The sequence below is a fragment of the Ips typographus genome, linkage group LG14 (assembly GCF_016097725.1).
Source record: "Ips typographus isolate SLU linkage group LG14, UJ_Ityp_2.0, whole genome shotgun sequence".
Taxonomy (NCBI): domain Eukaryota; kingdom Metazoa; phylum Arthropoda; class Insecta; order Coleoptera; family Curculionidae; genus Ips; species Ips typographus.
In genome coordinates this window covers 3,582,632-3,604,242 of record NC_138435.1, presented here as the reverse complement: position 1 = coordinate 3,604,242, position 21,611 = coordinate 3,582,632, and the positions used below count along the sequence as shown (strand labels likewise).

General features: G+C 36.2%; 1 protein-coding gene across 2 annotated transcripts in view; it reads right to left on the bottom strand.

Moving 5' to 3' along the window:
- Cc2d2a (Coiled-coil and C2 domain containing 2A) overlaps window positions 1–21,611 on the bottom strand; it is an 88,585-nt gene that overhangs the window by 29,147 nt on the left and 37,827 nt on the right. For both annotated transcript variants that reach the window (XM_081992602.1, XM_081992603.1), the window contains exons 8-12: window positions 17,621–17,721; window positions 15,765–15,972; window positions 7,258–7,408; window positions 5,334–5,498; window positions 1,651–1,790 (exon numbers count right to left, since the gene is read on the bottom strand). In XM_081992602.1, the coding sequence (XP_081848728.1) occupies window positions 1,651–1,790; window positions 5,334–5,498; window positions 7,258–7,408; window positions 15,765–15,972; window positions 17,621–17,721 (765 nt within the window). The remainder of the gene's footprint in view (window positions 1–1,650; window positions 1,791–5,333; window positions 5,499–7,257; window positions 7,409–15,764; window positions 15,973–17,620; window positions 17,722–21,611) is intronic.

Sequence of the window (21,611 nt, the reverse complement as noted above, 5' to 3'; positions counted from 1 at the left end):
TCAGCAATTTGAAGAGAGTATTTAAAAAAATTAATTTTAGCATTTTTACACTAATTTCAGCATTTTTAAGAAATACATTTTAAAAAGACGATTTCACCAATTTACTAAGACGATTTCAGCAATTTGAAGGGATTATTTAAAAAAATTAATTTTAGCATTTTTACGCTAATTTCAGCATTTTTAAGAAATACGTTTTAAAAAGACGGTTTCAACAATTTACAAAGACGATTTCAGCAATTTGAAGAGATGGTTTAAAAAAATTAATTTTAGCATGTTTACGCTAATTTCAGCATTTTTATGAAATACATTTTAAAAAGACGGTTTCACCAATTTACTAAGACGATTTCAGCAATTTGAAGAGATTATTTAAAAAAATTAATTTTAGCATTTTTACGCTAATTTCAGCATTTTTAAGAAATACGTTTTAAAAAGACGGTTTCAACAATTTACAAAGACGATTTCAGCAATTTGAAGAGATTATTTAAAAAAATTAATTTTAGCATGTTTACGCTAATTTCAGCATTTTAAAAAAGACAATTTCAGGAATTTGAAGAAATAATAAAAAAAAATTAATTTTAGCATTTCTACGCTAATTTCAGCATTTTCAAAAAGACGATTTCAGCCAATTTGAAGAGATGATTTTAGGAAACTGATTCCAGTATTTTTTCACTTATTTTAGCATTTTTAAGAGATGATTTTATAAAATTAATTTTATCGTTTTAATAAGACGATTTCAGCAAATTAAAATGTAAATTTATTTCAGCATTTTAAAGAAGTTATTTCAGGCAATTGATTTTAAAAAGTCGATTTCAGCCGTTTGACGCTAATTTCAGCATTTGAAATAAATGATTTCAGTAAATGAATTTCAGCATTTTAAAAAAACGGTTTCTTCAATTTGAAGAGATGATTTTAGAATAATAATTTAAGCATTTTAAAAGATCGATTTCAATAATTTGAAAAAACGATTTCAGCCAGTTAAAAAGACAATTTCAGGCAATTAATTTCACAATTTCAAAAAACGATTTCAGTAAATTTAAAGAGACAATTTCAGCAATTTGAAAAGATGATTTTAGAACATTTATTTCAGCATATTTAAGAGATGATTTCAGGCAATTACTTACAGCATATAAAAAAGACGATTTCAGCAATTTGTAGAAAAGTGGGGTCAAAGTTTGAACTGTCAGAAACACGGTTTAAAAGGACAGTCAAGGACAAAATCGCCTGTAAAACCCACTTGGAGTAAGAAAATTACTGTTTTAAGCACATTTTTGGAATCCTCATTAAATTTCCTATCTAACGACATAAAAAAACAATACAAAATCAGGTAAAGTCAGGCAAAAAAATGGTGTCAAAATTTGAACTACCAGAAGCACACTTTGAAAGGACAGTCAGCGGCAAAATGGCCTGTAAAACCCACTTGGAGTAAGAAAATTACTGTTTTAAGCACATTTTTGGAATCCTCATTAAATTTCCTATCCAATAACCTCAAAAAACACTAAAAATTCTTTCCCCAACGCTGAGAAAAGTGGGGTTATCTTGAGAGTGGTTTCCCTAGAAAAGTGGGTTCAGGAACCTCCACACAGGAGTTAGGTAACTCCCAGATTTAGGTAATCCAAACTTCCCTACTACTTCTACTACATTCATACTTACCGCGTAATGCAACTGGTGCGCCCTCTAACGTCCAAAGCGAAAACATTGAATTTTCGATTGGGAAACGAGGCGTTGAACGTGTTATTCCATTTGAACGCGTGATCTCTAATGTAAGGCGGCTCGTTGGACGGTAGATTGGCCTGGAAAAAAATGTTTTTATCGACCATTTTGTTTCAGAAAAATCAGAAATACGCAAAAAAAAAATGAAAAAAAGTCCATTTACCAAAATTTTCAAAAAAAATTTCAAAATTTATAGGTTATTTCTGAAATGGTGCCACTTTTGGCAAAACAAACCTAAAAATCGTGTTTTTGAGACCAAAATTAACTAAAATGACCACTTTGACAGATTGAAATCCAATATGGCGGCTGTCAGTACAGTAGGTCAGGAAAACCAGTCATTTTAAGCACAAATTCGGTGCACTTTAGCAGAAAATCGCCAATAACTCGCTTATATGAAACATTCTGTATAAGAATGTCATATGATAGAACAAAGCTAATAAATAGGGCTATCACGTGGCGTTGAGCGGACTGCGCTAAGTTGGACCGTCTGGCCGCTAGGGGGCGTCAAAGTTGATCAAAAATTTTAAAACATTTTCGCAAATATCTCGAAAACTACTTAAGCTGGAGAATTGAAATTTTTACCAAGAGTGTACCACACTGGAACGCAACTTTTCTCATCTATACACTTTTTTCGAAAAACTGATGGTTTGTCCTGGAAAAAACAAAAACCGTTTTCTTGACAATTTTCAAAGGGTCCCCCCACCAAATTTTGGAAATTTTTTTTTAAATTTTGAATTTTTATTTTTCTGCCCGAATGTATTTGAATTAACGTTAGAAATATGATGTAAAGTGTCATTTGTCAAAAAAATCATTTTTAAGGGTGCAACGCCCAGAAATTGTCAAAAAATTACAAAAATTTGATTTTTTTTCTGTTATTTCTGAATTGGTGCCACTTTTGGCAAAACAAACCTAAAAATCGAGTTTTTGAGACCGAAATTAACTAAAATGACCACTTTGACAGATTGAAATCCAATATGGCGGCTGTCAGTATAGTAGGTCAGGAAAACCAGCCATTTTAAGCACAAATTCGGTGCACTTTAGCCAATAATCGCCAATAACTCGCTTATTTGAAACATTCTGGATAAATACGTCATATGACAAAACAAAGCTAAGAAATAGGGCTATCACGTGACGTTGATCGGGCTGCGCTATGTTGAACCGTCTGGCCGCTAGGGGGCGTCAAAGTTGATCAAAAATTTTAAAACATTTTTGCAAATATCTCGAAAACTACTTAAGTTGGAGACTTGAAATTTTTACCAAGAGTGTACCACACTGGAACGCAACTTTTCTCATCTATACACTTTTTTCGAAAAACTGATGGTTTGTCCTTGAAAAAATGAAAACCGTTTTCTTGACAGTTTTCGAAGGGTCCCCCCCACTGAATTTTGGGAAAAAAAATTGAATTTTAAATTTATATTTTAACTGCCAGAATATATTTGAATTAACGTTAGAAATATGATGTAAAGTGTCATTTGTCAAAAAAATCATTTTTAAGGGTGCCACGCCCAGAAATTGTCAAAAAATTACAAAAATTTGATTTTTTTTCTGTTATTTCTGAAATGGTGCCACTTTGGGCAAAACAAACCTAAAAATCGTGTTTCTGAGACCGAAATTAACTAAAATGACCACTTTGACAGGTTGAAATCCAATATGGCGGTTGTCAATATAGTAGGTCAGGAAAACCAGCCATTTTAAGCACAAATTCGGTGCACTTTAGCAGAAAATCGCCAATAACTCGCTTATTTGACACATTGTGGATAAATATGTCATATCACAAAACAAAGCTAATAAATAGGGATATCACGTGACGTTGAGCGGGCTGCGCTAAGTTGGACCGTTTCACCGCTAGAGGGCGTTAAAGTTGATCAAAAATTTTAAAACATTTTTGCAAATATCTCGAAAACTGCTTAAGTTACAGACTTCAAATTTTTACCATGAGTGTACCACACTGGAACGCAACTTTTCTCATCTATACACTTTTTTCGAAAAACGTACAGTTTGTCCTGGAAAATACAAAAACTGTTTTTTTTGACATTTTTCAAAGGTCCCCCCACTAAATTTTAGGAAAAAAATTTGATTTTTGAAATTACATTTTAACCACCCCAATTTGTTTGAATTAACGTTAGAAATATGACGTACACTGTCATTTGTCAAAAAAAGGAATCTTTAAGGGTGCCACGCCCTGAAAACTGTCAAAAAAATGACAAAATTGACATATTATGAAGAATATTTCCGAAACGATGCCGATTAGAGCAAAAAAAACATCAAATTCGTGTTCCCCAGGCTGAAATTAATGAAAAAAGTCACTTTGACAAGTTGACAAACAACATGGCGGCTGTTAACACAACAGGCCAGGAAGATCAGCCATTTTGGGCAAAATTTCAGTGCATTTTCCCATTAAATCGTGAATAACTCGCTTTTTTGAAACATTCTGTACCAAATAACAAAAGAAAGCTAATGAATGTGGCTATCACGTGACGTTGAGCGCGCAGCGCTAAGTTGCACCGTTTGGCCGCTAGAGGACGTCAAAGGTTGATCAATTTTTCGAAAACTACATAAGTTACAGGCTTGAAAATATTTAAAATTGTGCTGCTCCGTCCCTGATGATCCGATCTGGCTGAAACTTTGCACAGTTATTAAACAGACTTTCCTCTACAAAATGACTCAAAAAACTCCTCAAATTTCCCTCCCAATCCCTCAAAACAATAATCATCAAGCATGTTACATATACGCAACAATACAACGTAATATTCATGTAAGTTGAGGGTTATTCGCACAAAATGTCAAAAAAAAACGAATTGTGCTTTAGTTACAAGTGAATTTTTGGAGAAAGAGGGCGCTCTAGTCGCTAAAGTGCCCCAAACTTTAAAGTTGCCACTTTTGTTTAAACTGCTCTACCAGTTAATAGTCACGTTCCAACTTGTATAACTTTACTCCTGAGGAAGCGATCTGGTCGAAACTTTTTTTGTTTATTAAGCACACTTCTGTTTACATTTGGTAAAAGTTTCAAGGTTCTATCTGATCTGGTTTGGGCAGCGTGATTTTTCGAAAACTCTCGTGCCAAAACAATTTAATAATCAAACTGTGCAACAAGAAAGTTTAAATGGTTACCACAAATTCAGTTTTCAGGTTATGGCATTGATTTTCCGGCCTGTTATAGCCTAAACATAGTAGGTTTACCCTAATTTTTGGAAAAATTCTCACTCTTCAACTTAACTGATTTCTGACGCAATATGGGGCCTCTTACGAACTAAGCATCATTTCAGGCAAAGTGCAATGAAGCCTTTGATCCTTCATCAAAAATCCAATTTTAGGGTTATGACCTTGATTTTCCGGCCTGGTATAGCCTAAACATAGTAGGTTTACCCTAATTTTTGGAAAAATTCTCACCCATCAATTTAACCGATTTCTGACGCAATATGGGGCCTCTTACGAACTTAAGCATCATTTCAGGCAAAGTGCAATTAATCCTTTGAACCTTCATGAAAAATCCAATTTTAGGGTTATTACCTTGATTTTCCGGCCTGGTATAGCCTAAACATAGTAGGTTTACCTGAATTTTTTTTAAAAATTCTCACTCTTCAAATTTTTTTATTTGTGGAGCAACAAAACGGATTACTTACCATGTTAGGTTCGATTGAAGGCAAACTTGGAGTTATTTTCAGTTCTAGTCGGAGATAAGTGCACGTGTCGGTCGAAGACTCTTGCTTCTTATTGGTCGCGTCATTTTGACAGCTGCGATAGCCCGTAATCAGAGGTGGCGTTTGCACCAGGAACCATCCAGAAAGCTGAGCAAATACGAGTTTAGTATGTGCCAGTCAATCAGTCCTAGTGACAAGTAGTGACATCTGACACTTTTGATATTTGGCACAAATGTCAAATAGGTCAACTGGTATAAAGTCAGAAATTTTCAGATTTTTCCTTCTTAAAATAACGATTATACAGAGTGAAACACATTCAAACCTCCTTAAAGCACTTTTCTGAAACATGTTTTATTTTAAGGCTACATAACTCTGTCATTTGACAGGTCAGCTACATCGTTATACAGGGTGGTCAAAAGTAGATTTAAAAGGCTTTAATTTGGTATATTGAACCACCCTGTAGCTGTCAAAACAACCGAGTTAAGGGCTGTTAAAGTGACAGCTGTCACAATCACATTTCAATTCAGTTCACTCTGTATTTAATGCTGCATAACTCTGTTATTTGACAAGTGCGCTACGTCGCAATACAGGGTGGTCAAAGAGGATTCAAAGGGCTTTAATTGGGTATATTGAACCACCTTATAACTGTCAAAATAACCGAGTTATGGGCTGTTAAAGTGACAGCTGTCACACTCACATTCCAATTCAGTTCACTCTGTATTTAATGCTGCATAACTCTGTTATTTGACAAGTGCCAAACATCGCAATACAGGGTGCTCAAAGAGGATTTAAGGGGCTTTAATTTGGTATATTGAACCACCCTGTAACTGTCAAAATAACCGAGTTATGGGCTGTTAAAGTGACAGCTGTCACACTCACATTTCAATTCAGTTCACTGTGTATTTAATGCTGCATAACTTTGTTATTTGACAAGTGCGAAACATCGCAATACAGGGTGGTCAAAGAGGATTCAAAGGGCTTTAATTTGGTATATTGAACCACCCTGTAACTGTCAAAATAACCGAGTTATGGGCTGTTAAAGTGACAGCTGTCACACTCATATTTCAATTCAGTTCACTCTGTATTTAATGCTGCATAACTCTGTTATTTGACAAGTGCGCTACATCGCTATACAGGGTGGTCAAAAGTAGATTTAAAGGGCTTTAATTTGGTATATTGAACCACCCTGTAACTGTCAAAACAACCGAGTTATGGGCTGTTAAAGTGACAGCTGTCACACTCACATTTCAATTCAGTTCACTCTGTATTTAATGCTGCATAACTCTGTTATTTGACAAGTGCGCTACATCGCTATACAGGGTGGTCAAACAGGATTCAAAGGGCTTTAATTTGGTATATTGAACCACCCTATAACTGTCAAAATAACCGAGTTATGGGCTGTTAAAGTGACAGCTGTCACACTCACATTTCAATTCAGTTCACTCTGTATTTAATGCTGCATAACTCTGTTATTTGACAAGTGCGCTACATCGCTATACAGGGTGGTCAAAAGTAGATTTAAAGGGCTTTAATTTGGTATATTGAACCACCCTGTAACTGTCAAAATAACCGAGTTATGGGCTGTTAAAGTGACAGCTGTCACACTCACATTTCAATTCAGTTCACTCTGTATTTAATGCTGCATAACTCTGTTATTAGACAAGTGCGCTACATCGTTATACAGGGTGGTCAAAGAGGATTCAAAGGGCTTTAATTTGGTATATTGAACCACCCTGTAACTGTCAAAATAACCGAGTTATGGGCTGTCAAAGTGACAGCTGTCAAAATAACATGCAATTCCATAATTTTTCTGGAATCTCTTATAAGCTCCAGCAATGTGGGGGCTTCTGGAATATTCCAAAGGGGTTTCTGAAACCTGTGGAATATTCCTGACTGATGCACCTACCTGGTAGGTGGAAATCAAGGCGGCCATGGGTATTTTGACAGTTCCCAGCCAGACGTACCGTTTGACGTAAGTCGTGGACACGTCATCCAACAAATTGACATCAATTGAGCCGCTTAAACTGTCCGGACTGGTGTGGTCCACTTGAGAATACCTGAAACATGGCAACAGTGTTGCCACATTGAACTGAAAGTGATTCAAAATAACCGACTTTTGTGTTCAATGTTTTCAAACTGGCAACGCCGCAAAGGCAGGTTGGCTTAAACAGCACTTGTTTTGTAGTGCCACAATGGTCTCAAGACCCTGGAAAGGCAATGTTGCCACATTTACTCAAAAATAATTCAAAATAACCGACTTTTTTAGGTTTCAACTTGGTGAATGTGATTTTACATTGGCAACGCTGAAAAAAACACTTTTTAGTTTAAAAAGTACTTGTTTTGTACTACTAGAAGTACCCTAAAGCATTGTAATGGCAGTGTTGCCGCATCGAACTAAAAAAAATTCAAAATAACCGACTTTTTACTTGTTTAACAAGCTGAGTGAATTTTATTGTGTTTTCAAGCTGGCAACGCTGCAAAAGCCACTTTTAGGTTTAAAAACTCTTTACTTTATACTGCTAACACTACCTCAAAGCCTTGAAAAAGCAGTGATGCCACATTGAACAGAAAATAATTCAAAATAACCGACTTTTTGCTTTGTTCAACCCAGAGAAAGCAAATTGTTGTGTTTTCAAACTGGCAACGCTGCAAAAGTCACTTTTTCGGTTAAACAGCACTTGTTTTGTACTACTAGAATATGTCTTAAGGCATTGCAAAGGCAGTGTTGCCGCATTGAACCAACAAAAATTCAAAATAACCGACTTTTTGACTGGTTTAACAAGCTGAGTGAATTTCATTGCGTTTTCAAGCTGGAAACGCTGCAAAAGTCACTTTTTGGCTTAAACATAAATTGATTTGTGCTGCTAGATTTATCCTAAATCTTTGGTAAAAGCGGGGTTGCCAAATTTTAGCAAAAAAATTCAAAATAACGGATTTTTTGCCTTGTTTAACAAGATGATTGTGTTTCATTGCGATTTCGAGCTGGCAACGCTGCTAACGTCATTTTTTTGCTTAAACAGAAGTTGATTTGTACTGCTAGACTTGTCCTTAATCTTTGTAAAAGCGGTGTTGCCAAATTTTAGCAAAAAAATTTAAAATAACCGATTTTTTGCCTTGTTGAGCCTGGCAGATGCACTTCATAGCGCTTGCAAGCTGGCAACGCTGCAAAAGCCACTTTTTGGTTTAAAAACTCTTTGCTTTGTACTGCTAGCACTGCCTCAAAGCCTTAGAAAAGCAGTGTTGCCACATTGAACTGAAAATAATTCAAAATAACCGACTTTTTGCTTTGTTCAACACAGCGAAAGCACCTTGTTGGGTTTTCAAACTGGCAACGCTGCAAAAGTCACTTTTTGGTTTAAACAGCACTTGTTTTTTACTACTAGAAGTGCCGTAAAGCACTGTAAAGGCAGTGTTGCCGCATTGAACTAAGAAAAATTCAAAATAACCGACTTTTTGACTGGTTTAACAAGCTGAGTAAATTTTATTGTATTTTCAAGCTGGCAACGCTGCAAAAGCCACTTTTTGGTTTAAAAACTCTTTGCTTTGTACTGCTAGCACTACCTCAAAGCCTTGGAAAAGCAGTGTTGCCACATTGAACCAACAAAAATTCAAAATAACCGACTTTTTGCTTTGTTCAACCCAGCGAAAGCACCTTGTTGTGTTTTCAAACTGGCAACGCCGCAAAAGTCACTTTTTCGCTTAAACACCACTTGTTTTGTACTACTAGAAGTGCCCTAAAGCATTGTAAAGGCAGTGTTGCCGCATTTAACTAAGAAAAATTCAAAATAACCGACTTTTTGACTTTTTTAACAAGATGAGTGTATTTCATTGCGTTTTCAAGCTGGCAACGCTGCAAACGTCAATTTTTGACTTAAACAGAAGTTGATTTGTACTGGTGGAGTTGTGCTAAATCTTTGTATAAGCGGTGTTGCCAAATTTTAGCAAAAAAATTCAAAATAACTGATTTTTTGCCTTGTTGAGCCTGGCAGATGCACTTCATAGCGCTTGCAAGCTGGCAATGCTGCAAAAGTCACTTTTTGACTTAAACAGAAGTTGAGTTGTACTGCTATTATGGTCTCAAAACCTTGGAAAGGCAATGTTGCTACATTTACCTGAAAACAATTCAAAATAACCGACTTTTCCCTTATCTAACTTGGCGAAACAGTTTCATTATGCTTGCAAGCTGGCAACGTTGGAAAGGCCACTTTTTGGCTTAAACAGAAGTTGATTTGTACTGCTAGACTTGTCCTTAATCTTTGTAAATGCGGTGTTGCCAAATTTTAGCAAAAAAAAATCAAAATAACCGACTTTTTGCCTTGTTTAGCCTGGCAGATGCACTTCATAGCGCTTGCAAGCTGGCAACGCTGCAAAAGCCACTTTTGGTTTAAAAACTCTTTGCTTTGTACTGCTAGCACTACCTCGAAGCCTGGGAAAAGCAGTGTTGCCACATTGAACTGAAAATAATTCAAAATAACCGACTTTTTGCTTTGTTCATCCCAGCGAAAGCACCTTGTTGGGTTTTCAAGCTGACAACGCTGCAAAACTCACTTTTTGGCTTAAACAGCACTTTTTTTGTACTACTAGAATTGCCCTAAAGCATTGTAAAAGCAGTGTTGCCGCATTGAACTAACAGAAATTCAAAATAACCGACTTTTCGACTGGTTTAACAAGATGAGTGAATTTTATTGTGTTTTCAAGCTGGCAACGCTGCAAAAGTCACTTTTTGGCTTAAACTTAAGTTGATTTGTACTGCTAGATTTGTCCTTAATCTTTGGTAGAAGCAGTGTTGCCAAATTTAACAAAAAAATTCAAAATAACCGACTTTTTGTCTTGTTTAACAAGATGAGGGAATTTTATTGTGTTTTCAAGCTGGCAACGCTGCAAAAGCCACTTTTTGGTTTAAAACTCTTTGCTTTGTACTGCTAACACTGCCGCAAAGCCTCGGAAAAGCAGTGTTGCCACATTAAACTGAAAATAATTCAAAATAACCGACTTTTTGCTTTGTTCAACCCAGCGAAAGCAAATTGTTGGGTTTTCAAACTGGCAATGCTGCAAAAGACCCTTTTTGGCATAAAAAGTACTTGTTTTGTACTACTAGAATTGCCCTAAAGCATTGTAAAGGCAGTGTTGCCGCATTGAACTAAGAAAAATTCAAAATAACCGGCTTTTTGACTGGTTTAACAAGGTAAGTGAGTTTCATTGCGTTTTCAAGCTGGCAACGCTGCAAACGTCACTTTTTGGCTTAAACAGAAGTTGATTTGTACTGCTAGATTTGTCCTTAATCTTTGGTAAAAGCGGTGTTGCCAAATTTTAGCAAAAAAAATCAAAATAACCGATTTTTTCCTTTGTTCAACCCAGTGAAAACACTTTGTAGGGTTTTCAAACTGGCAACGCTGCAAAAGACACTTTTTGGCTTAAAAAGTACTTGTTTTGTACTGCTATAATGGTCTCAACGCCTTGGAAAAGCAGTGTTGCCACATTAAACTGAAAATAATTCAAAATAACCTTTTCCTTTATCTAACTTGGCAAAACAGTTTCATTATGCTTGCAAGCTGGCAACGTTGGAAAAGCCACTTTTTCGCTTAAATAGTACTTGTTTTGTACTACTAGAAGTGCCCTAAGGCACTGTAAAGGCAGTGTTGCCGCATTGAACTAAGAAAAATTCAAAATAACCGACTTTTTACTTGTTTAACAAGATGAGTGAATTTTATTGTGTTTTCAAGTTGGCAACGCTGCAAAAGTCACTTTTTGACTTAAACAGAAGTTGATTTGTACTGCTAGACTTGTCCTTAATCTTTGTAAAAGCGGTGTTGCCAAATTTTAGCAAAAAAAATTCAAAATGACCGACTTTTTGCCATGTTGAGCCTGGCAGATGCACTTCATAGCGCTTGCAAGCTGGCAACGCTGCAAAAGCCACTTTTTGGTTTAAAAACTCTTTACTTTATACTGCTAACACTGCCTCAAAGCCTTGAAAAAGCAGTGTTGCCACATTAAACTGAAAATAATTCAAAATAACCGACTTTTTGCTTTGTTCAACCCAGCGAAAGCACCTTGTTGGGTTTTCAAACTGGCAACGCTGCAAAAGTCACTTTTTGGTTTAAACAGCACTTGTTTTTTACTACTAGAAGTGCCTTAAAGCACTGTAAAGGCAGTGTTGCCGCATTGAACTAAGAAAAATTCAAAATAACCGACTTTTTGACTGGTTTAACAAGCTGAGTAAATTTTATTGTATTTTCAAGCTGGCAACGCTGCAAAAGCCACTTTTTGGTTTAAAAACTCTTTGCTTTGTACTGCTAGCACTACCTCAAAGCCTTGGAAAAGCAGTGTTGCCACATTGAACCAACAAAAATTCAAAATAACCGACTTTTTGCTTTGTTCAACCCAGCGAAAGCACCTTGTTGTGTTTTCAAACTGGCAACGCCGCAAAAGTCACTTTTTCGCTTAAACACCACTTGTTTTGTACTACTAGAAGTGCCCTAAAGCATTGTAAAGGCAGTGTTGCCGCATTTAACTAAGAAAAATTCAAAATAACCGACTTTTTGACTTTTTTAACAAGATGAGTGTATTTGATTGCGTTTTCAAGCTGGCAACGCTGCAAACGTCAATTTTTGACTTAAACAGAAGTTGATTTGTACTGGTGGAGTTGTGCTAAATCTTTGTATAAGCGGTGTTGCCAAATTTTAGCAAAAAAATTCAAAATAACTGATTTTTTGCCTTGTTGAGCCTGGCAGATGCACTTCATAGCGCTTGCAAGCTGGCAATGCTGCAAAAGTCACTTTTTGACTTAAACAGAAGTTGAGTTGTACTGCTATTATGGTCTCAAAACCTTGGAAAGGCAATGTTGCTACATTTACCTGAAAACAATTCAAAATAACCGACTTTTCCCTTATCTAACTTGGCGAAACAGTTTCATTATGCTTGCAAGCTGGCAACGTTGGAAAGGCCACTTTTTGGCTTAAACAGAAGTTGATTTGTACTGCTAGACTTGTCCTTAATCTTTGTAAAAGCGGTGTTGCCAAATTTTAGCAAAAAAAATTCAAAATAACCGATTTTTTGCCTTGTTGAGCCTGGCAGATGCACTTCATAGCGTTTGCAAGCTGGCAACGCTGCAAAAGCCACTTTTTGGTTTAAAAACTCTTTGCTTTACACTGCTAACACTACCTCAAAGCCTTGAAAAAGCAGTGATGCCACATTGAACTGAAAATAATTCAAAATAACCGACTTTTTGCTTTATTCAACCCAGCGAAAGCACCTTGTTGGGTTTTCAAACTGGCAACGCCGCAAAAGACACTTTTTGGCTTAAACGCCACTTGTTTTGTACTACTAGAAGTGCCTTAAAGCATTGTAAAGGCAGTGTTGCCGCATTGAACTAAGAAAAATTCAAAATAACCGACTTTTTGGCTGGTTTAACAAGCTGAGTGAATTTCAGTGCGTTTTCAAGCTGGCAACGATGTAAAAGCCACTTTTTGGTTTAAAAACTCCTTGCTTTGTACTGCTAACACTACCTCAAAGCCTCGAAAAAGCAGTGTTGCCACATTGAACCAACAAAAATTCAAAATAACCGACTTTTTGACTTTTTTAAAAAGCTGAGTGAATTTTATTGTGTTTGCAAGCTGGAAACGCTGCAAAAGTCACTTTTTGGCTTAAACAGAAGTTGATTTGTACTGCTAGATTTGTCCTTAATCTTTGGTAAAAGCGGTGTTGCCAAATTTTAGCAAAAAAAATCAAAATAACCGATTTTTGTCTTGTTGAGCCTGGCAGATGCACTTCATAGCGTTTGCAAGCTGGCAACGCTGCAAAAGCCACTTTTTGGTTTAAAAACTCTTTACTTTATACTGCTAACACTGCCGCAAAGCCTTGAAAAAGCAGTGTTGCCACACTGAACTGAAAATAATTCAAAATAACCGACTTTTCGCTTTGTTCAACCCAGCGAAAGCACCTTGTTGTGTTTTCAAACTGGCAACGCTGCAAAAGCCACTTTTTGGTTTAAAAACTCTTTACTTTATACTGCTAACACTACCTCAAAGCATTGTAAAGGCGGTGTTGCCGCATTGAACTAAGAAAAATTCAAAATAACCGACTTTTTGACTTTTTTAACAAGATGAGTGTATTTCATTGCGTTTTCAAGCTGGCAACGCCGCAAAAGTTACTTTTTGACTTAAACTGAAGTTGATTTGTACTGCTAGATTTGTCCTTAATCTTTGTATAAGCGGTGTTGCCAAATTTTAGCAAAAAAATTCAAAATAACCGATTTTTGCCTTGTTGAGCCTGGCAGATGCACTTGTAAGCGCTTGCAAGCTGGCAACGCTGCAAAAGCCACTTTTTGGTTTAAAAACTCTTTACTTTATACTGCTAACACTACCTCAAAGCCTTGGAAAAGCAGTGTTGCCACATTGAACTGAAAATAATTCAAAATAACCGACTTTTTGCTTTGTTCAACTCAGTGAAAGCACCTTGTTGTGTTTTCAAACTGGCAACGCTGCAAAAGTCACTTTTTGGCTTAAACACCACTTGTTTTGTATTACTAGAAGTGCCTTAAAGCATTGTAAAGGCAGTGTTGCCGCATTGAACTAAGAAAAATTCAAAATAACCGGCTTTTTGACTGGTTTAACCAGGTAAGTGAGTTTCATTGCGTTTTCAAGCTGGCAACGCTGCAAAAGTCACTTTTTGGCTTAAACAGCACTTGTTTTGTACTACTAAAATTGCCCTAAAGCATTGTAAAGGCAGTGTTGCCACATTGAACGAAGAAAAATTCAAAATAACCGACTTTTTGACTGGTTTAACAATTTGAGTGAATTTTATTGTTTTCAAGCTGGCAACGCTGCAAACGTCAACTTTTGGCTTAAACAGAAGTTGATTTGTACTGCTAGATTTGTCCTTCATCTTTGTAGAAGCGGTGTTGCCGCATTGAACTTAAAAAAAATCAAAATAACCGACTTTTTGACTGGTTTAACAAGCTGAGTGTATTTCATTGTGTTTTCAATCTGGCAACGCTGCACACATCACTTTTTGGCTTAAACAGAAGTTGGTTTGTGCTGCTAGATTTGTCCTTAATCTTTGGTAGAAGCGGTGTTGCCAAATTTTAGCAAAAAAATTCAAAATAACCGATTTTTGCCTTGCTGAGCCTGGCAGATGCACTTCATAGCGCTTGCAAGCTGGCAACGCTGCAAAAGCCACTTTTGGTTTAAAAACTCTTTGCTTTGTACTGCTAACACTACCTCAAAGCCTTGGAAAAGCAGTGTTGCCACCTTGAACAGAAAATAATTCAAAATAACCGACTTTTTGCTTTGTTCAACCCAGTGAAAGCAAATTGTTGAGTTTTCAAACTGGCACCGCTGCAAAAGTCAATTTTTCGCTTAAACAGCATTTGTTTTGTACTGCTATTATGGTCTCAAGACCTTGGAAAGGCAATGTTGCCACATTTAACTGAAAATAATTCAAAATAACCGACTTTTCCCTTATCTAATTTGGCGAAACAGTTTCATTATGCTTGCAAGCTGGCAACGTTGGAAAAGCCATTTTTTGGCTTAAACAGAAGTTGATTTGTACAGCTAGATTTGTCCTTAATCTTTGTAAAAGCGGTGTTGCCAAATTTTAGCAAAAAAATTCAAAATAACCGATTTTTTGCCTTGTTGAGCCTGGCAGATGCACTTCATAGCGTTTGCAAGCTGGCAACGCTGCAAAAGCCACTTTTTGGTTTAAAAACTTTTTGCTTTACACTGCTAGCACTGCCTCAAAGCCACGAAAAAGCAGTGTTGCCACATTGAACTGAAAATAATTCAAAATAACCGACTTTTTGCTTTGTTCATCCCAGCGAAAGCACCTTGTTGTGTTTTCAAACTGGCAACGCCGCAAAAAACACTTTTTGGCTTAAACAGCACTTGTTTTGTAGTACTAGAAGTGCCTTAAAGCATTGTAAAGGCAGTGTTGTCGCATTGAACCAACAAAAATTCAAAATAACCGACTTTTTTACTTTTTTAACAAGATGGGTGAATTTTATTGTGTTTCCAAGCTGGCAACGCTGCAAACGTCATTTTTTGACTTCAAAAGAAGTTAATTTGTACTGCTAGATTTGTCCTTAATCTTTCGTAAAAGCGGTGTTGCCAAATTTTAGCAAAAAAATTCAAAATAACCGACTTTTTGCCTTGTTGAGCCTGGCAGATGCACTTCATAGCGCTTGCAAGCTGGCAACGCTGCAAAAGCCACTTTTTGCTTTAAAAACTCTTTGCTTTGTACTGCTAACACTACCTCAAAGCCTCGAAAAAGCAGTGTTGCCACATTGAACTGAAAATAATTCAGAATAACCGACTTTAACTGTCAAATGTCATTAAAAATCCCAAATTGGTCTATTTTTGCATCAATTGGCAGAAAAGTGTGGTTAAGGATGATTTTAGGGTTTCCGCGCATGCTTACTTTAAAGGCAGCTCGACGACCACCTCGTTTTGCATCGTCCAACTGTCGCGCCCCCTACAATCGGCTAGCGGAACCCTCGGACGCCAATTGTCGAAGCACACTTCGACAATCGGTCTCACCTCCTCCTCATCGCGCATGAGCAAATTTCTAACCTCGAAAATTTTCACTTGAACTTTGCTGGCTGGCTGATTGACCAATCGTGGTACACCTAAAATGTCAAATAACTCAGTTATTTACTGTTAAAACTGAGTGGTTTGGAGTAAAGTTTGAATTTGACAGTTCGCACTTTGACAGTCCGTAACTTGGTTATTTTGACAGTTACAGGGTGGTTTGATACTCCAGTTTGTAGCCCTTGAAATTCTCTTTTGACCACCCCTTATAGTGTTTTTACCTAAAATGTCGAATAACTGAGTTATTAACTGTTAAAACTGAGTGGTTTAAGGTAAAGTTTGAATTTGACAGTTTACACTTTTACACTCTGTAACTTGGTTATTTTAACAGTTACAGGGTTGTGTAAAACACCAATTTGTAGCCCTTGAAATACTCTTTTGACCACTCTGTATAGTGTTTTTTCCTAAAATGTCGAATAACTCAGTTATTTACTGTTAAAACTGTGGTTTGCGGTAAAGTTTGAATTTGACAGTTCGCACTTTAACACTCCGTAACTTCGTTATTTTAACAGTTACACGGTCGCGTAAAATACCAATTTGTTGCCCCTGAAATTCTCTTTTAACCATCCTGTATAGTGTTTTTACCTAAAATGTCGAATAACTGAGTTATTTACTGTTAAAAATGATTTGTTTGCAGTAGAGTTTGAATTTGACAGTTTGCATTTTAACACTCCGTAACTTCGTTATTTTAACAGTTACAGCGTTGTCTAAAATACCAATTTGTAGCCCTTGAAATTCTCTTTTGACCACCCGGTATAGTGTTTTTACCTAAAATGTCAAATAACTGAGTTATTAACTGTTAAATCTGAGTGATTTAAGGTAATGTTTGAATTTGACAGTTCGCACTTTAACACTCCGTAACTTCGTTATTTTAACAGTTACAAGGTCGCGTAAAATACCAATTTGTAGCCGTTGAAATACTCTTTTGACCACCCGGTATAGTGTTTTTACCTAAAATGTCAAATAACTGAGTTATTAACTGTTAAAAGTGAGTGGTTTGCGGTAAAGTTTGAATTTGACAGTTCGCACTTTAACACTCTGTAAATTGGTTATTTTAATAGTTACAAGGTTGTGTAAAATACCAATTTGTAGCACTTGAAATTCTCTTTTGACCACCCGGTATAGTGTTTTTACCTAAAATGTCGAATAACTCAGTTATTTACTGTTAAAACTGAGTGGTTTGCGGTAAAGTTTGAATTTGACAATGCGCACTTTAACAGCCCGTAACTTCGTTATTTTAACAGTTACAGGGTCGCGTAAAATACCAATTTGTAGCACCTGAAATTCTCTTTTGACCACCCGGTATAGAGTTTTTACCTAAAATGTCAAATAACTGAGTTATTAACTGTTAAAACTGAGTGGTTTAAGGTAAAGTTTGAATTTGACAGTTCGCACTTTAACACTCTGTAACTTGGTTATTTTAACAGTTATAGGGTTGTGTAAAATACCAGTTAGTAGCCTTTGAAATTCTCTTTTAACCACCCTGTATAGCCTTTTAACCTAAAATGTCAAATAACTGAGTTATTAACTGTTAAAACTGAGTGGTTTACAGTAAAGTTTGAATTTGACATTTACACTTTAACACCCTGTAACTCGGTTATTTTAACAGTTACAGGGTCGCGTAAAAAACCAATTTGTAGCCCTTGAAATTCTCTATTTACCACCCTGTATAGCATACTAACCCACCCGGTTGTTTCGGCTCCACCAATCGTGGTAACGGTTCGATCACCTTCGGTCGCCATCGGAACCAATTCAGCGTCCTGTTCAAGCACGTTCTGATCACGTCCCTGGAACAAAACCGGAGATCGATTTTAAAGAATGTCAAGTATTCCGCTTTGGTACTTATCGGTTATTGATTTTCCCCATAAATCGATAATCTCCCAAATTAGTAGATTGTTAAGTGATTTTGCGATTAGTCATCATTGAATTACTACAATTTGGCAATCATTGTTTTCAAGGGAAAAAAACGGTGTGAGGTAAACGTTTCATTACGCAAAAGTGACGAACAGTGAGTAATGCAAAATTGTCACGTGATTCAATGAGGATTTACTCACTCCGAGGGGGATTTTGTCCCTGACTGTCTTTTCAAACTTTGACACCGCTTTTCTACCTGACTGTACCGAATTTTTCAGTATTTTTTTATGTCATTAGATAGGAAATTTAATGAGGATTCCAAAAATGTGCTTAAAACTGTCATTTTCTCATTGCAAGTGGGTTTTATAGGTAATTTTCTCCCTGACTGTCCTGTCAAACTGTGTTTCTGACACATCAATTTTGACACCGCTTTTAACCCTGACTGTACTAAATCTTGTAGTGTTTTTTGCGCTTATTGGATAGGAAATTTAATGAGAATTCCAAAAATGTGTTTAAAACAGTCATTTTCTCACTAGAAGTTTTATAAGTGATTTTGTCCCTGACTATCCTGTCAAACTGTCTTTCTGACAGTTCAAATTTTGGTAGCACTTTTATCCCTGACTGTACCAAACTTTGTAGTGTTTTTTGAGCTTATTGGATAGGAAATTTAATGAGGATTCCAAAAATGTGCTTAAAACAGTCATTTTCTCACTAGAAGTGGGTTTTATAAGTGATTTTGTCCCTGACTATCCTGTCAAACTGTGTTTCTGACAGTTCAAATTTTGGTAGCACTTTTATCCCTGACTGTACCAAACTTTGTAGTGTTTTTTGAGCTTATTGGATAGGAAATTTAATGAGGATTCTAAAAATGTGCTTAAAACACTCATTTTCTCACTAGAAGTGGGTTTTATAAGTGATTTTGTCCCTGACTATCCTGTCAAACTGTGTTTCTGACAGTTCAAATTTTGGTAGCACTTTTATCCCTGACTGTACCAAACTTTGTAGGATTCTAAAAATGTGCTTAAAACACTCATTTTCTCGCTGCAAGTGGGTTTTACAGTCGATTTTCTCCCTGACTGTCCTGTTAAACTGTGTTTCTGACAGTTCAAACTTTGATACCACTTTGCTCCCTGACTATACCAAATTTGGTAGTGTTTTTTCAGTTTATTGGATAGGAAATTTAATGAGGATTCCAAAAATGTGCTTAAAACATTAATTTTCTCACTCCAAGTGGGTTTTATAGGCGATTTTGTCCCTGACTGTCTTTTCAAACTGGGTTTCTGACAGATCAAATTTGACACCGCTTTTATCACTGACTGTTCCAAATTTTGTAGTGTTTTTTGAGCTTATTGGTTAGGAAATTTAATGAGGATTCCAAAAATGTGCCTAAAACACTCATTTTCTCACTGCAAGTGGGTTTTATAGGTGATTTTCTGACTGACTGTCTTTTCAAATTGGGTTTCTGACAGTTCAAATTTGACACCGCTTTTCTACCTGACTGTACCAAATTCTGTAGTGTTTTTTGAGCTTATTGGTTAGGAAATTTAATGAGGATTCTAAAAATGTGCTTAAAACACTTATTTTCTCACTGCAAGTGGGTTTTATAGGTGATTTTCTCCCTGACTGTCCTGTCAAACTGTGTTTCCCACACTTCAAATTTTCACGCCGCTTTTATCCCTGACTGTACCAAATTTCGTTGTTTTTTTCAGCTTATTGGATAGGAAATTTAATGAGGATTCCAAAAATGTACTTAGAACAGTCATTTTCTCACTACTAGTGGGTTTTACACTTGATTTTGTCTAAGACTGTCCTTTCAAACTGTCTTTCTGACAAATCAAACTTTGACACCGCTTTTCTACCTGACTGTACCGAATTTTGCAGTATTTTTTATGTCATCGGATAGGAAATTTAATGAGGATTCCAAAAATGTACTTAGAACAGTCATTTTCTTACTCCAAATGGGTTTTACAAGCGATTTTGTCCTTTACTGTCCTTTCAAAATTTAGTGTTTTTTTGTCTTTGTTGTTTTTCCTAATTGCAGTTGTTGCTGCAAAGTGATTTTGACACTTTTCACTTTGACAGCTTGTAACTCGGTTATTTTGACAGTTACAGGGTCGCTCAATATGTCAAATTGTAGGCCTTTGACCACCCTGTATAGTTATATAGTGCACATATCAAGTAACATACTAATGTAACACTAAATACAGAGTGGACTTGAATTGAAAAGTGATTTTGACATCTGACAATTGAACAGCTTGTAACTCTGAGTCTTCTTTTTAATTCTTTTAAGTCGTTTTGACATTTTTAAGTATTTTTCCGTTTCTGGAAGATATTTTTGTCGTCTGAGGCTTCTTTTGTGTCTTCTGAGTCTTCTTTTTAATTCTTCTAAGTTGTTTTGACATTTTTAAGCCTTTTTCCCTTTCTAGAAGATATTTTTGTCTTCTGAGGCTTCTTTTGTGTCTTCTGAGTCTTCTTTTTAATTCTTCTAAGTTGTTTTGACATTTTTAAGCCTTTTTCCGTTTCTAGAAGATATTTTTGTCTTCTGAGGCTTCTTTTGTGCCTTCTGAGTCTCTTTTATAATTCTTCTAAGTCGTTTTGACATTTTCAAGCCTTTTTCCGTTTCTGGAAGATATTTTTGTCTTCTGAGGGTTCTTTTTTTTTTATCTTGTGCAACCTTGCAGGGAAGAGTTTAATAAACTCTGTCCCGGAACGGAAAATTGGCCATAACTTCCATTCTAAACCACTTAGAATAGTGATTTTTTGACTGGTGGTAGCTCAGACTGTACTTTACTCCAAAACCAAAAATAAACTAAATCAGAGGTAAAACAGGGTTGTAACAGCCCAAAATGTGCAACCTTGCAGGGAAGAGTTTAATAAACTCTTTCTCGGAACAGCAAATTGGCCATAACTTCCATTCTAAACTACTGAGAATAGTGATTTTTTGACTGGTGGTAGCTCAGAATGTACTTTACTCCAAATGGGTTTGACAAGCGATTTTGTCCCTGACTGTCCTTTCAAAATTTAGTGTTTATTTTTGTCTTTTTTGTTTGTCCTAATTGCAGTTGTTACTGCTGAATAGTAATTTTGACACTTTTCACTTTGACAGCTTGTAACTCGGTTATTTTGACAGTTACAGGGTGGTTCAATATACCAAATTGTAGCTCTTGAAACCCTCTTTTGACCACCCTGTATAGTTATGTAGCGCACATACCAAATACCGGAGTTATTTACCTCTAAATGCCATTTTGAATTAAAGTGCGATTTTGACAATTTCCAGTTTGTCAGCTTGTTGGAATTTATTGTTGTGCGTGTGTGTACCTTTGCCCTTCTCTCTCTAACATATTAACAATCCAATAGTTTCCTATGCGTCAGTCTCGTTTTACAACAAATCAGGTTATATTTGCTATTCATATCACGCGTTTGCTTTAGAGCGGTGTTGCCACAATCAGCAATTTTTCCTATATTTTTAGGGAAAAAAATTAGAGAAAAACCGTCAAAAGAAAAAAGAACAATTTTGACTAGATTACATTCTGAGCTACCTACCAGTCAAAAAATCACTATTCTAAGTGGTTTAGAATGGAAGTTATGGCCAATTTGCTGTTCCGAGACAGGGTTTTTTGAACTCTTCCCTGCAAGCTTGCACATTTTGGGCTGTTACAACCCTGTTTTACCTCTGATTTAGTTCATGTTTGGTTTTGGAGTAAAGTACAGTCTGAGCTACCACCAGTCAAAAAATCACTATTCTAAGTGGTTTAGAATGGAAGTTATGGCCAATTTTCTGTTCCGAGACAGGGTTTTTTGAACTCTTCCCTGCAAGCTTGCA